A 16,854-nucleotide genomic window follows, 5' to 3' on the forward strand; every position below is an offset into this window, starting at 1 on the left:
ACGATGAATGTTTATTAACTTCTGCTCCCCCTACTGGCCATCTCTATCAGTCTAGCACAGGGCAAACATGTACACGTGTGCTGTAATGTATACACATTTCTATAAGTGCATTTATTGGCAAGACTTGTGTGGGTGTAAATGTCCAGATTTTTAAACTGCTGGAATAATTCTTCAGTTTAGGTAGGTCAGATTTTGGGTGTCAGCTGTTTGGCAGCCTTGATTTTTAAATATGCATTTAATTATCTTTGGGCAACTTCAGTCTTTCAAAAATAGACATTTTGTTTCCCATTTTATGTAGAGTACTTCACAGAATCTATGCTATGACATAATCCTTGGAATCTTTAGTAGCTAGAACCTAGGGAAATCCTAATTCAGTCTGTAATTGTGGACCATTGCTGTTATGTTTTGAAATATTTTCTTTCCCAAAAAAATCAAAAATAAGCAAACCCTTGGCATTAAGTATATTAAAAAAATAGATATATATAGATAACTAGATAAAGGGCTTGTTTTTTTCTTTTAGCGAAGAACTATAACATCTGATTAAAAGTGTTTAAGAAAATGCTTTTAGTGATCCAAATTTAGTCTGCTTAATACTGGATTTGAAATCTTACTTTATCTTGTCAAATATTTAATAGACACAGTGTAGCAATAACAACATTGGACTTTTTCTAGGCACGACTGGAAGCCAGTGAATAATAGCTGTTCCTGTTTCATTAACACTACTGTTTGAATGGATGTGGGTTTTTTTGTGTTACTGGGAGGAGCTAAAAGCAGAAATATAAGCAGATAAATCTATTTTAGTATAGATCAATTGACATGTTTCTACTAATGCTTATCATCTTTCCTTTATTTTATAATTAAAGAGCAAAACATTCTATAGTAATTCCTTCCCAGCTGATAGAAATTTGAAATGGCTGATTTCTTCCACTCTATGTATTTCATAACATATACTAAATTTAGCAAACTTGTTATTTATCCTGTGGTTTCTAGCAGCTGCTTTTGATTCACTATCCACATCCTTCAAGTAATGCTCATCACAAAACATGTATTAACAGTACTAACTAAAAGGTTACTTTCTTATGTTGCTTAAGTAGTAGTAATAAGGAAAATAAAAACAAAACAAAACAAATTTACAAAAGCAACAACAAACAACAGCAAACAGGCAAGGAAAAAATAAATTAAAAAATATATATTAAAAAAAAAAAAAGAGCAGCAGGATGTTGGTTCTCGTAATGCCATTCCTGGCTGTGTTGCAAAGAATGCATATTTTTCAGATGAACTTGCTGTGGTGAAATTTATTCTATGACTGCTTTGTTTATAGCCAAACTTCCTGTTTCTTTCTAAAACCCAAAGAGAATAATTGAACGTGCCCTATTACATGGTCATTAGACAAGAATTCAGCACATGTACAATCTGTAATGAAACATAAGCTTATGAAACTTGGGCTATGAAAGTAATACTGTTTAACTATTCAGATGCACACCTTATTAAACAAAAAGTCTGTAAAACCTTGTATGTGAACTTGGTATCTGGGCATCAGTTTTCACAGTTAAATAAGACAAATGGAAGATTCAGTTTCCCAAGAGTGATGAAGGTGATAGCCTTCACCAGGTACATCTTGCAGCTATATAAGACTGGTCTGAATTCAGCTAGAGTAGATTTGCTGTTTGACCTGGCAGAATCATCTTCACAAGACATTCATACTAACCACTTGGGAGTTTCTGTGGTTAATTGTACTGCAAAGTGAAAACAAGCTCATATCTCTTGAATGCTAGAAGAGCATGCAAATACAATAATCTTTTTTGACACAATTATTCAAACTGCTCCTGAGAAGTCTACTTTTGCTGCTGCGATTGCCTTCATTATTACTTTAAACGTTTGCTGCAGGATAGTACACAAATGTTTCCTGAAAAACAAGGAGACTATATTCATGTGATTGTGAGGTATACCCATGATAGCCTAGGATACGATATTAATACAGCAATTATAAAAGCTATATGCAGGAGTCTGTGGGGAAAAAAAATATTTTCTGTAGCGTCTTTGAAAGTGCTGTACTCCATTTAATCTCTTGTCTGTTGTGTGCCAGAAGACGTTTCCCAGCGATGGTAAAAGCACAGACTCCAGTAGTCAGCTCATGGCCTCTCTTCAACTTTCTGTCTCTGGGCAGAAAATAAAATAGTCTTTTATTCTCTGACATTTATTGACACCTATGAATCATATTCGGCATTGTTGCAGTGTTGTCATTTTGAACTGACCCAGCAGTTAGTATTTGCATAGATGCTGGTCAGTTGATTGTCAACTCTCATAACATTGTGATAATGTAGGGAAAAGATCGGTGTTATGTTCGGTTTGATTAATATTTCACATCCCTCTTTGTGAGGAAGGTGCACCTGGGATATTCCATTAAGTATGGGAGTAGAACTCCTCGCCATGAATGCAGGTGGTGCAGTTTTCCCGTATAACTCCCTATGAATCATTCTAAGATCTCTTTAAGGTTCCAGTAACAAGTTTCAAGTATACGTTCCCCATCTGTAATTAAAACTATGCATTTCAATGTTTGTCCTTAATGGAGGTCTAACATTTGGAACATGACTAGACTAGTCAAGAGTTACCAATGGTAGAGCCAGTGTCATTTAAAGACTTGTTCAGACATTTAAAGAGGATCTAATGTGCAAGATTTATCTCCTACCTTAAGTTCCTACCAATCCAGATGTTAAGAAGTCTGAGATACTGAACCTCTGTCTCCTTCCTTCCTACTTCTTGTGTCTCCCGGCAGTCTAATCCACCTTCATGTCTGCCTTAAGATGCCAGTTAGAAATTCCCTGACAGATAAAGCCAGATGCTGTACTGACTTGTGTGTATCTAGAAGAAGAAATAGGAGGAGGAAGAGAAGTCAGGAATATCCTTACTGCCTCTTTCCACAAAGCCTTCGAGTTTTTTTTGCATTACTGTACATTGATCCTTACTGTCTACTCTCTTGCTCTAATTTGTTGTGGATGTGAAGAAAGCTTTGACCTCTCAGCCAAAAAAAAGAAAAAAAGTCTATTGTTTATTTTTCTGATGACCGAAGCTGAAAGCTATTGAAGAGACAGAGTATTCAGAAGAATCATAGCTTACCTCTACAGTATTCATCCATAAAGCTCTGTGTATGTAGATTTATTAGCTATCTCCCAAAAATACACATATGTATAGTTATTTCTAAAAGCAGTTTCTGGGTGTTACCTGCTAACATGCAGGAATCTTTCTGAAAAATGGTGACTCACATTGTTTGCAAACATAATGGTCAAGTTGTATATTTGTTTTGCATTTTTGGGGGAAAAAACCCTCTCATCAACCCCACCATCAACAAATTAGAGAGTGATTTATGTCAGCAACTGAGCTTGTGTGACTGCATTTCTTGCATTACAGAAATTCTGTTCAGTATGATGAGCAGGAAATGTCAAGTATTGGTTTCTAACGATCTTGCTACAAGATTTACCTGGTGATTTGTCTTAATCACGTGTACATTAAAATGTTGTGATCGCAACGTTAGTAAGATTAAACTAATCATTGTGAAATCATAGAACTGTAGATGCGCGTAAGCTAATTTGCAAGTCTCCTGTTCCTCTTGATCAGAATCTCGCTTTTTCTACTCTCTTGTAAAACCATTAAAAAGAAATTGTAAAAATCTCGTACCAGAACATGGCAGATACACAACATTCGCAAATATTTCCTGAGTCAAAGGAACAACTGCCAAAAAAAATGACATCACGCTCCATAAAATTTCAGTTTTTATGCTTGGATTGTAGAGTTGGTCATCCTACTGTGTTAAAGCACGTGCCACTTGATGAGTCACTGACGTTTGGTTTGTAGCAGAGAATCCTTTTTGAAATGTAAAATTGAACCCTCCTTTTGATATTTTGATATTCCTCACACTTTGCAAGGAGTCTGTCAGTATACTTCTAAATCTGTGGAGAAATTAATGGTATGGTAATATCCAGAGATTAAAGCAATGCCTTGCTTCCTTTATGTGAGGAGAAAATATACAGTTTATATTCTACGTGGTGAGAAATAGCCTTATATTCTGAATATCCTTTTGTATGTATAAGGTCTTCTCTAGACCAGAACTGAAAGTTAAGGTGAGAACAGCTGAATGAAGAAAATCATATTTTCATCATCCTAATAACTGTGGAAGTAATTTGTCCTGTCCTCTTTATTTCTTGAGATGTGCTTGTGCAAGATATCTCCTTCCCAATTTGAATTTATGCTGTTGCAGGATAGAAAGGCTTCTTGGGGGTGATGACAGTCTTTTTATCTTTGCTTCTGTTCTGAATCTACACAGTGAACTTTTGCCATTTATGTGGCAACTGTATGTTTATTGGATTTTGGACTTCCCAGATTTTCCAGCACGGACGTGGACTGATGGCCCACTCAAGAAACTCACTTTAGCCTGTGGCTGCATAAGCTGGATGGAAAGGTGGAAAGACTGGGTACTTGGTTACTTTAATTTCAACAGTCTGTACATGTGCTTAGGTGGTAATACATGTAGGTAACTTCTGTGGTTTTTGAAGTTACCTGCGTTGAATGGAGTACATAAAATGAATGCTGTGTCATGCAAGAAAGTGTGATACAAACTCCTTATCACTTAGGAGTGTTTGTCACTTAGGAGTGTTCCTTAGTGCCAAAAGTAGTTAGAAAGCGAATGGGACGTGTTAGAGAGATTAGAGGTTACTGTATTTGGTGTGGATTACATAATTTGCACAGTTTTTTTTTTTTTTTATCTTTGGTCCTTTTCTTTTTTAGCTGAATTCCTGCTGTGAATTGATAGTTTATTATCCTGTTCTGAAAGGATTGAAGCAAGATAATGGCTTTTACGTTAGCATTTATCCCAGCATAAGTTTAGCTATGGTGGTATGATTTCTGTACATGAAGCAGCCATGAAGTAGATCTCTCCACCTGCAGTTTTAGTTCAGTGCAGCAGATTGCAGACAAGATGCAGATTCGTGTTCTGGAGGCAGTCAGCTGAGTTTGCTGGATATATGCATTTACATAATCTGAAAAATAAATAAAATGAACTGATGCTGAATGGTTTTTGACCTTTGATTTTTAATAAACCGGCTGTTTGGCTGCAAATGAGACCAGCAGAGCCTAAATCACGTGGAAAGAAAGGGATCTGTCCCAAATGAGCAATTGGCATGAGATTACTAAAGCTTCAAATAATTTTTCTTAAAGTAAGAATTCACGCATGGTCTCCAAATCTGTTTTCCTGGGCAGTCATTAGAAAAACAAAGGCTTTGCTGACCTTGGCACAACTTTGTTGCAGAATTTTACAAAGGGCAAACTGTTTTTGACAACTGTCATGAAGTGCTGGAGTGAAAGTTTTTGTAATGGCAGATGGTCATTCTCTCTTGGGCTGAAGAACTATTGTAAGTACAATTGTAATTTACTATCTGTTCACATTCGATTTTCTGAGTTTCAAATTATACGTGCCAGCCATCCACCCTCAAAACTTCAGAGCTACATCAAATGCTTCTTATTTTCTAACTTTTCAGAACCTCAGTTGAAACTGACTTTCCTCACTCTGACCTAATACTTCCCCACCCACTGTTAATGAGAACTATGCACTGACCTCAACAGCATGTGCCTCCAGAGTGGAGATGTATGACCAGCATGCTTGGATTGTCCTGGTGCCTGAAGATGCCTCATGTCCCCGACAAAAGCAATTGACAGAGCTGGCACAGAGTTGATTCAGAGACCCAAAAGCACGTGGTCATGCAGAGGCAAGAGAGGAGGAATAGTTGTGGCTCATGTGTGCTAACATTCGAGTGTATGTTGATTGAACTATTGCTTGTGTTTCTTCAAGCTGTGGAAGTCCCTTAAGATCATCTACATTCAACAGCAGAAAAACTTTTTTGAATTATAGTAGTAGGTTATTTTAATCTTTAAAAACTGACTTCAGTTCCTAATGTAGATTTTGGCTAGATTGTTTGTTTTTTTAAAGTGTCAGCGTTTTAAATCTGAGCTGATACACTAATCTCATTGTGGTAGCAAAAATTATGTTCATGCAAGTTAAAGAAAAAAGCAATGCTTGAGGGCTAAATCAAAGCAGTGAGTATCTCTGTTGAGTAAGAAAGGAAAGATTAATATGAGTACAGTTAGCTGCTCATTTTTTCTTGGCTGTCTTTTTCACTATAGTAGTGCAAAATCAGTTAATTTTTACTGAAAGCTTACCCTAACCATTGCATGAAGGGCTACCTCTCCTTGTTAGTTTGAACATTTGTCAATAAGCATGCCCTTTTTATGGTTTTGTTACTGCTTTTGTTGTTCTTTGAGACTGACTTTTTCTACCTCATTAGCTTTGGGTTTGGTGTTTTGGGATTTGGTAGGATTTTCAGGTGTCTGGTTTCTATGTGAGATCATTGGTGTCAGCCACAAAAAGTATAGAAAGAGTAAAGCTAAGTAAGAAAAGGACCTGATCCAAAGGAGCTTCTAACAGCTTTGCTTTGATCAGTTGAGCTTCTGTCATGTTTCACGCAGTGTGAATGCTGCTTTTTTGGTGAGCAGACACTCAGAGTGCCACTGAAATGTCTCTCTTACACCCCTTGGATGCTGAATGTGGAAACTAAACAGGTAAACTCTTCTTGGCCCTTACCATATGGCATCCGGAGCTCATAATTTTCAACTCTTTCAACTCAATACACAAATGTGTATTTGTGAGCTAAAGCAGAATTCATTGAGTAGCAAATGTAATAAGATTATTTGATATTCACTTTTGTTCCAGCTTCAGTTTTGCTGAGCAGTGCAGAAATGTGCAGAAGGTACAGGTTGCTGGGTAGGGCTTCTGAAATCACCTCAACCCAAATGTTGTTAACTGCGCCTGTCACGTTCTCACCAGTTGTTTATACAATTTGTCATATCAGGGAGGTTTCATTAAAGCCAAAGGGCACTGTTTCTGGTTCCTCAATTTAGAGCAAAGCAGTATTTATTTAATAATATGTATCTAGCCCACAAGTATTTGATTTTAATTGCATCTATTAAAAATATATTAAACTATTTCTAGATTATGGATCTAGGATGTCATGCCTAATCTGTTGGGAGGTAACTCCAATTGTCAGTTACCTCCTGTATTTAAAAATATTTGAATAATTAGTCTAAATTTGTCTGCCTTGGGCTTAGTGCCATCATCCCTTGGCTAAACTGAGGGATAAGTTATTCTCAGAATACAGGCAAGCAAAAACATAAATAACAGACTGATGATTAATAGTGCTGATCACAGTTAATTTTTGTAATCTATTGGCTATCTGTCAGAGGATTCATGCTGTTGTTTTTTTGTTAGCTTGTTTGTTTTTATCATCTGAACTTTAATTGTACTGTATTTTTTTTTTCCAAATGCTTGGAGAAATGCATTTTATTAATTCATCTGCTTTTACAGGTAAAGTTTATGGAATAAAAATTGATGCTCTTGGTTCTGTATCTGGTTATTTCACGTTCTGGGTTACCCCAAACCCTTCAGTTTGGGTCACAAATGTCAAATATCTGCTTCACTGATATAGGAAGCAGAATGATCAGTTGAAATATGTGCATTCATACTCACTAGCTTTGTTCTCATTTATGTAAGAATCTAGAAACTCGTTATGTGTATCAGGAGTTGAATATATGCAATGTAGATATGGGTGTGTTCACTTATTAAAATGCATGGAAAAAATGAGTTTGAATGTATTGGCTTTCCCTACATGTACGGCCCACACAATTTTTTTTGGCCAGTCTCTTTACAGAGTGTAAAGTTTAAATTTTGTCATATGTACTTCATAAGCCCTTTCACCATTTTCTGTGAGTTTATTGTGTTTTTATGTCTGATTTACTTGAAAAAAGAACAGATGTGAAAGTGAAGAAGAACAAAAACAAAAAAGCAGGTGAACAAATTAAACACTGCTGTAGTATCAGATCAATTTTTTCTATTTCAACTAAAATTGATATATCCTCAATCATGTTCTACGTAGATACATATGTATGTCTATTTGAACATTTTAATAATGTTAGTGTTATATGATGTTATTTTCTAGACAAACTATTTGATGGATTTGAGTCAGCTACAGTATACAGATCTCTGCTCCATATTCCCTGTGTAACTTACTTCAGAAACCATGTCAAAATGCAGGATTGAGGATTCTGGCTTTGGCAAGCAGGGTACAGGATCTTGATGAGCTTCAGTCAAAAACAAATATAACTACAAGATATCAAATATTTTACGCATGATGAAAACGTTTATGATCACCCACCATCATACAGTTCTTTTCATCAATTAGATCAGTTTCTGTTATCTATTCCTTAGCCTACTGAAGAGGCCTTGTCAGAACTTATCTGAGATTAAAATAACAACCCAACCCCACAACAATAATTCATTTCCAAGGTAAAGTCATAGGAAATGAAAGATGTGATGAAAGGGAGGTGTCATAGCATTACACCAAATACCATTATTACATTCTTCCAACAAATAAAAGTGCAAGAGGAAAGCTGTAGTAATCAACCAGATTAAAAAGAAATAGTAACAATGATATCCCACTTCTTGTCAATCTCATTTAATTTCACCTTTTTATGTATTTATGCTTAGGAATGTTAATTTCTTTAACAATTAATTATTCTTAATTTATTTGTCAACTGAATGCTATATTAAAAAATAAAAATGTTTTAAGAACAGAACTTATTTTTTTTATTTTTGTTTAGGGAATGGTTTTTCTTTAGATGGAAATTTAAAAAGGTAAAATTGCATGTGTCTGAGCAGAAGTGTAACTAGAAAGAATTAAGTTTGTGGTTTTACCACTGACGTTCAGCATTGCTAGAGAATGCTCATGCTGTTAATGCTTTGCTTGAAAAGTAGGTTAGAAGTCATATGTGCAACAATTATCTGCTTAGACTCCTGACTTCCACTACTGTGCCTGTCTGCCTGTCTGAATGTTAAGCATGAGCAGAAATATGGCTCCAGTCATGTTAGATTATTCTGTGGATCTTTTGTGAAGTAAGACAGAGTTTTAGTAGCGTAAAGTTGTAAAGTTATATTTAGTTATGAATTAAAAAAGAACTAGATCCAAGTGTGAATTGATTTGCTGAAAATAGCTTTTTATAGAAATCTCCTCCCTGTCTTTGCTCTCTGAGTTTTCATTATCCTAGTACCTCGTTTTCTTTTGCCTTTTGAAATGTGGAATAAGTTTGAATTTGATTTTCCTAATGTTGTCATTGTCCAAAATCTGTCATCTAGCTAGAACTTGTTACCTTTATTCCTAGAATTCAAACTGCTCGTTATAACAGTTGATACAATAAACTTTCACTTATTTGTTTAGTGGTCCATAACCATATCAGTAGGTGTGCAGAGTTCCTTTCTATACTGAATCTCTATTATGTGACTATTGCTTTCTGTTTATGGAAACTTTCTACCTTATGTCCTTGCTAATTTTTTCATCCCACTGTGTCATGTTGAGAATAAGATATCTTCTCATGATAGAGAAGAAAGCAAATAAATGATTTATGCAATTTTATTTAAGAATGGTCTAGGAAAGTGTTCTGTACCTGAGTGCAGTGTCTTCATGCAGTGATTTTTATCAGTTGTTTATCGCATTTAATTTCACTTAACAGATAATCCATTTTAGAATACGGAACGCACATAAAAATAATAAGTGTTATTAATTATTTAATTATCCAAAGTTAGAAGTATGAAATAAATTGCTCATCGCTTCAGTTCTGCATGTAAGAACCTATGTTTCTTCTGCTCAGAAAGAGTAAAGGTCAAAATGAGAGAATTAGCAACAGGAGATCTGTATTTGCATGGAGACTCAAGGTAGTATTTTGTTGTTGTGGTTCTCTATCTCACGTGGGAATTATTCAATACCTTGTAGTTTTCTATGATATTGCACCATATTCTGAATAATCAATTTAGTGGAAAATAACTTTTGGAAGTCAAACCTTTCTGCCATTTTGTTGACAGAAGTTGAACCTACCTGCCATTTTGTTGCTGTGTGTCAGATTGCAGCAGAGGGGCAGTCTGACAAAATGGCATCTGATATAGAACTGTGTAATAAAGCAAAGCCATGGAACTGAATTCATCCATGAGAAAAACTTGCACCTGTTGACATTCATTGGTGCTTGATGAACATTTATGGAGACTCAAAAGTGGCTGTGAGCAGAGTGAGGCAGTAGGTGGTGCATTACAGTAATGGAGACAAGAGAGAAGTCAGATTTTTATGAGCCTGCAGGCTTTTGTTCATCACTGGAAAAAATGCACGGCTAATGGTGGTGACTGCATTGAAAAACAGTGTTTTGTAGCTGAGAATTTGCTCTATCCAAAAGTGTTATTTTACTCTTTGTATTGGTTGTCGTTTCCATGGAAATAAATAGGAAGCATTACTTTCAGAGCAACCTGCATAGAATCCCACTGGAAATTTATTGTAGCTGGATGTTTTTCATAATTAAATAATTCACAAACCCATTCTAAGTACTTGTAATGTCACTGTTTTTACTGCTTCTATTTGGGAATGTACATTCTAAATTAAGTTTAATCTTGCAGCATTCCTGGTATTTCAAATAATATTATCAGGTTTCTACTTTACAGTAGGAAATTATTACATTTAAAAATTACTATTTTATTGTTATTTTCTCTGAAAATAGTCGGAAATGATGACCAGGAACAGAAATAGAAGGCAGATATTTCACATTGTCAGATGGAAAGGAAGGTTATTTTTCTCGTATTCCCAATTAAAATGATGCAGTGATTTTTGCTTAAAAGAATGCTCAGTCATAAGAACAAGTAACATGTTTAGAAATGCGGTGGGTGGTGTGGGAGTGGAGAGAATTACACGCAAAAATTGGAAGGAGTGTGCTTTGTCATTTGAAAACTTACTCAGTTAACAAATTTGTTAAAGAATGTGGGGAATTTTAGAAATGAAAATAATTAGTGACATCGTTAGTTCTGGCCTGGAGTGATAACAAAATACTTGTGATCGAGAAGTAAGTGCTGGCAAAGAGGTTAGAGCAAGTTGCACAATATCGTGAACAACTGAAAATTTATCTGTTTGATACCCTTCGTTTTGTTTTTTTTTTTTTAACCAGAAACATAGATGTTCCTAAGTTTGGGAACTGTCTTGGGAAATTTAATTACTTTTTTATGAAGGAATTTTACAGATTTTCTGTGTCAGGCTGGAGATGACTGTATAGATAATTTTAGCTGTAACATTACTGGTAACTCTTTATCTTAGAGAACTTTATTTTAGGTACACTAGTGCATGGCTTTATGGTTGAGTCTTTACAAGCTGAACTCCCTAGAAGCTTCTTTATGGAGTTCAGGCAACTCTTGGAATGTGTTGATGTTTGTTGATGTCACTGCTAGTTTCAAACAATGTATGCATTTCCTTTCCAATTAACAGTGCTTTTGAAGTTTTGATGGCAGTTAACTTCTTGTAAGAATGCTAACAATTCAGTTAGTGATTGCTTATTAATTGAGATATTTCTTTTTTCAAGGGAACGAAAGAAACTGAAGGAGAAGAGGAGTCTGGTTTAATTGCGCCTGCTGAAGTCTTTGCTCCTAAGAGTCTGGTGCTTGTGTCCAGACTAGATTATCCAGAAATTTTCAGGGTAAAGAACTTAGCATTGCCATTTATAATGTCTGTCAGCAGACAAATCTGGTTTTAATGAATAGCAGTGACATAAATTTTGATATGAAATGACTCAGGATTGACTTGGAAATTTAACAGCAAAAATCGATTTAGAGTGAGCTAGATAAAATTCAATTTCTATGACAGTAAATAGTCCCTCTAGATTAGAACAGCGCTTTTTTTACTCTCCAAGTAATTCTATATCTTTGTAGAAGATGAAATAATAAACTGACCTCAGAAAAATCTCTATATAATGAAGGGAATTATTAGGACAAAACCTGACTTGCTAAGATAAAAATAATGTATTAACAATAATTGATTAAATATTGAATCGTAAATTAATAGTGAAATCTTATTTTCTTCCATATGTAAGGTAAAAATGTCAGAGCCTCTTCCAGATCAAATTAAATTGCCTGACAGAGATTTAGGATCTTGGATTTCTTTCAGCTGTTGAGATATGGCTGATCAGAGATAAATTAAAGGCTCAAATTTTTATTAAGCTAATATATATTAACAGAAACAAATATAATTCAGCTAACAGATCACGTTGGAAAATCACTCAGTGGTAAGTTGTCAGTAGAGATGAAGAATGATGGTATCAACTCAGATGAAAATTCCATACAACTGAGTACGTCTCTCCTTGTGGCCTTTTGTGAATGCGGAGCAAAGTGTGTAGAAAGAGGGCAGGCTGTAGAAATAATTCCACTGAATACTTTCCCAGACCAATGTGAATTATAGTTTAATGACATCCTGAACCAGAGGTGTCAATTGTATGATTTTTTTGTATAATTTGTCCAGTTTCTTGACTCTTGATTTTATAACATCTCATGGCAAGGGATTTCATAGCTTAACTATGTGTTATATGAGAAATTGCTGTTGGAAGCTTGTCTAAGAAGAGAATTCCAAAGATATTTACTGAATTATCAAAATTATAGCAGTTAAAAGGCACCAGAAGGATGTTGTGGAATGGAGTTATTCAGGCACCCAGTTATCCAGGCTTTTTGGAACATAATGCTAAGTCATTTTATGTTGAATTTAAAATGATAAAGATGCATCTCCAGTTTCTCAATCAAAACCAAAGCCATGCAAAACAAGTACAGAAATGCTGAAATGCTAATATATTTATATTAACTCATTTAAAATATGTTTATATTGAAACAATAAAGTTAAATAACATGAAGGGCTATCCAGTCTTGATGCTAGTTTTACAATGAATCTGAGGAGCTCATTGGTTCATCTGTTTTTTACAGCCAAATTTAGGTCCAGATAGTTCAGACTGCAGATGAAGCTAGGATAATTTTACAAGTATGGTCGTTTAAAAAAAGCAATTATTGTAAAACACTTTTTGTATAATTGAACAAAGCTCAAATACTGCATGTTGAATTTCTTGTTATAAAAGATTATATTTGCACCTGCCAGCACGTATGTTGCTTTTATGTCCAAGTTCATTTTTTTTTAATGAATATTTACTTCTATAACATGTTTGATTGGAGCATACTTCACTGTATTAATCTCTATTAGACACATATATGTTTTAAAAAATTATATGCATCTCACTTTAAGTAATTTCAAATCTGCATTCCCTGTATTTATATTTCCTGTGTTTTTGTAGGCTTGCCTTGGACTGATCTATACTGTGTATGTGGACAGCCTGAATGTGTCCCTGGAGGCTCTCATTGCAAATCTCTGCTCATGCCTTGTCCCTGCTTCTGGAGGGTCTCAGGTAAATGAAAAAAAAAAAAAAAAGGTATTTTTCCAGTTAATTGAATTTATGAAGAAAACAAAAAAAAATTCTTTAAATATTTTTGTTGAAAAAAAGATCATAGTTCAGCTGAGTGCTTTCCCTGTGGCCTGTCTTCTAAAGAGAGCAGAAATTCCATTCCAGTATAAGGTCAAAGGGTTAATTTTGTCACTGAGTTGGCTTTTTACAAGGCACAGTAACAAATCAAGCAGTTTGTATAAGTTTAGTTTTTAATAATAACTCATGTTAAGGAAAATTTCTGCTTGCTATATATGTATTAAAAAGCTTTTTTGTTGTTGCTTGTTCATTTTTTTTGTTTTACATATCCTTTCTTTTAGTTCATTAACCTGTGTCTTTTTCTTGATGCAATTGAATATACCATTGATCTTTCCTTGGGTAACTGTTTTAAGTATCTGTTTCAAAAAAACAACACAAAACAAAACAAAAAAAACCCACAACCTTAAGCATGTTTTGTAGGTTTTTTTTTCTTTTTTCTTTTTTTCTGAATGCCAGGTAGCCCACACATTTAAAAATGACAAAAAAGTTTGTAAATACGCTTCCTTTTCCTCTTTACGTTGGCTTTCTATGAGCAAAAAGTCAGATTTGTTTGTTGATTTACTTAAAATAAATTATTCCTATACATTAACAGGTTTCTGATAGCCAGTTGAGTCTTATATGCTTGATCTTTACTTTATGCTGTGACATTATTGGGAAATTGTAGCCCTTATCATGAAACACATCTGGAAACTAAGAATGCAAATGGAAATATTTTAAAAGTAGATTTCATATGCATTTTCTCATGCTTTGTATCCAATCCATGCATTTTCAATCTTGAAATTGTACAAGTCCCTAATTCTTTGCTGTTTTTCCTGGCCACTTTGGAATTTCTCTTTAAGGTAAATGTAGCAAAATCTCCTTTTAGCCTCATCAGATCTACATGATTGCTCCCTAAACTTTCAGCTTTGAAAGGAAGTAGTTATATAATATCTTTTTTTTTTAATCAGAAACCCTTTTTTAGTGGTATTTGGACCAGGTATTTGTTACAGGTTTTGGTGGTCCACTTGAACTTCTGGCTCTTCTTTCTGTCCCCCCTTTCTTTTTTTTCTTTTTTCCTCTGTCCATAAGTAAAATTTTTGTCACTGGCAATGTCTTCTGCTAGAAGCCAGAGAAAATTTATGTTTTGCCTTCTGGTTTCTTTCTTAAAATGAAATAATTTTTCACTTGCAACTTAAATTCGTTGATATCAAAATTCCATTTTAACCAGAAAATCAGTTTTTCTGTTTTCTTTCTTATGCTTGTGCTTTCAGGGCTAAATCTAAATTGTGTGTCTTAGAATGGAAACGCTCTTGATGTTTATCTCCAGAAGTCTTTGAAGGGCCTCCCAGGTTGTTTGTGCGCCCAATGCCAAAATGATCAACTGCAAAGCTAGTTACTAGCCTGCATCCAGGTCTGCTGCTTAAGTGCTGGGCAAGAGGATCTCTGCCACAGCTCAGGGACTTACTTGGTTTTACTGTGGAATGTTTTGCTTTCAGACATCTGCTGTGCAGCAACTAGCATTTGCTGCTACCTTCGTACTTTCAGTGGTCTTGAAAGCAGGATTATTTTGCAGTTATAATACTTTTTGAGCTGTGATACACAAGTGTATTCCTTTCACTCTCACTTCTGGCCTCCCTTGTTGGGAGTATGTTCTTGTGCTGGAAAGGTAATTGAAGTTCTAATTCTACTGAAATATTCTGAGTGGGAACATAGGACTAGCAGGAGAGTGCTCTTCAATATGCAGATGTCACTTGGGAAAAAAATTTAGTCTTGTGATGGAACATGAGTGTGAGCATGCAGACAGCACATATCAAAAAAACCTCAATTACAAAATAATGTAGTTTTTCTGAATTGAATGTGTTGTAATTTCTTTTTTTCCAGAGGGTTTTTTATTGTACTATTAAAAATGTAATACTGAATGCCTTCAAAGGCATGACTCACAAGGAAGACATTATCACACACACATGCATTCAAGAAGTCATATACTGACCTCAAATTATGTTTTGGATCTGTTAGTTCAGTTATTCTTATGATTTTAAGATCCTGTATACAGAAGAAATAATTTTTATGGGATGAATCACTTTATCTGTATGACAACAGTATGTTTATTCTATATAAATTAAATTTATTCTAAAAATACATATATTTGTTTCTACAGAAATTGTTTTCTTTGGGAGCTGGAGACCGACAACTGATACAGACTCCTCTACATGATAGCCTTCCTGTTACAGGCACCAGTGTGGCTCTTCTCTTTCAGCAGCTGGGTATGTCTAGGTCTGCTCTGCTCTGGGGGAGGTGGGGAAAATAATAAGAATTCACAGAGTAAATTATTTTCTGTTCATATTCAGCTCATATCCTGTGCCAAGAAAGCAACATGGTCAATATTAATTTGTTTTGAATGAAAGAATGACTAATAGTGCTTTTATCCCCTAATCAGGCATTCATGTAAACTTTTTGTACGTCTTGCCTGTGGTACAATAGCTCCAATGTTATCCACTGTCTGCAAATGTATTGTAAACAGAGGTGAGCTTGGCCTTCTCAATTATGGCAGCATTCATGTAAAAGATTCTCTACCCCTTGGGTACTGTTCAAACTGAATAAAACCCAGTAGGTTAAAAACAAACTAGTAAACGAAAAAGTAGCTAGAAAAGATACTGATAATGTGGAACATGTTTTCCCAAGTCGTAGAAAATAATTTTAAGTGATTGGATTTTTTAAAAGTAGCTGTACTCAGGCAATAAGAGAAACAGAAGCATTTATTGTTTAAAGTGAAGTTCTTGAATGCTTCTGAAACAGTGAAGAGATTTTAGTCTGTGCTGTAACATCTGTTGCTGAGCATCCATAGTGAATTTATTCTGGTCAAAACAGTAGTAACTTATGTTTCCTACGCCAGCTAGTTGTGAGACCTAGTGATTTGGCAGTGGAAAATCCTCTAGATAACAGAAGATTTCATATGGTGGAACTGTCAAGGTCTATATAGCAGGAATTGATATCAGATCTGATAAATGCAATATAGATACGTAATTGTATTCTTTCAGTATTCTTACAGTATTATTTCAGATTATTATTCCAAGAGAAATATTAATATTTTGTGGATAGATGCAACTAATGTTATAGATGATGCTTATCCTGACCACAGTTCCAGAGGTTTTACTTTGCTTATTATACCAAGATTCATTAGAATTAGTCTGAGCACACCACAGGCAATGGTTAAATCATGGAAGGGCCCAACAACATCTTTCTGTTTGGTGAAGATGTGAATTATGACATGAGTCACAGCATGGTATGGTACGCTTGTTCTATTAGTATGCTATGAGGTGCCTAGATGAGGCAATATATTCTAGGGCAATTGTAGCAAAGGTTACTGCAAATGCTTAGTTCTGAGAATGTCAAAGGAAGCAAGTTTTTTGCTAGTGCTTAGATTGGTTACTGTGTGACACATGGCCTTTGTATGGC

At 35.0% G+C, this 16,854-nt stretch overlaps 1 protein-coding gene across 4 annotated transcripts in view; it reads left to right on the forward strand.

Annotated features, from left to right (window-relative positions):
* The window catches only part of SBF2 (SET binding factor 2), a 238,479-nt gene that overhangs the window by 100,511 nt on the left and 121,114 nt on the right, over window positions 1-16,854 (forward strand). For all 4 annotated transcript variants that reach the window (XM_031613850.2, XM_031613849.2, XM_090140453.1 and 1 more), the window contains exons 4-6: window positions 11,488-11,601; window positions 13,234-13,344; window positions 15,557-15,662. In XM_031613850.2, the coding sequence (XP_031469710.1) occupies window positions 11,488-11,601; window positions 13,234-13,344; window positions 15,557-15,662 (331 nt within the window). The remainder of the gene's footprint in view (window positions 1-11,487; window positions 11,602-13,233; window positions 13,345-15,556; window positions 15,663-16,854) is intronic.

This window comes from Phasianus colchicus, chromosome 5 (genome assembly GCF_987193195.1).
Source record: "Phasianus colchicus chromosome 5, bPhaCol1.hap1.1, whole genome shotgun sequence".
NCBI classification, from domain to species: domain Eukaryota; kingdom Metazoa; phylum Chordata; class Aves; order Galliformes; family Phasianidae; genus Phasianus; species Phasianus colchicus.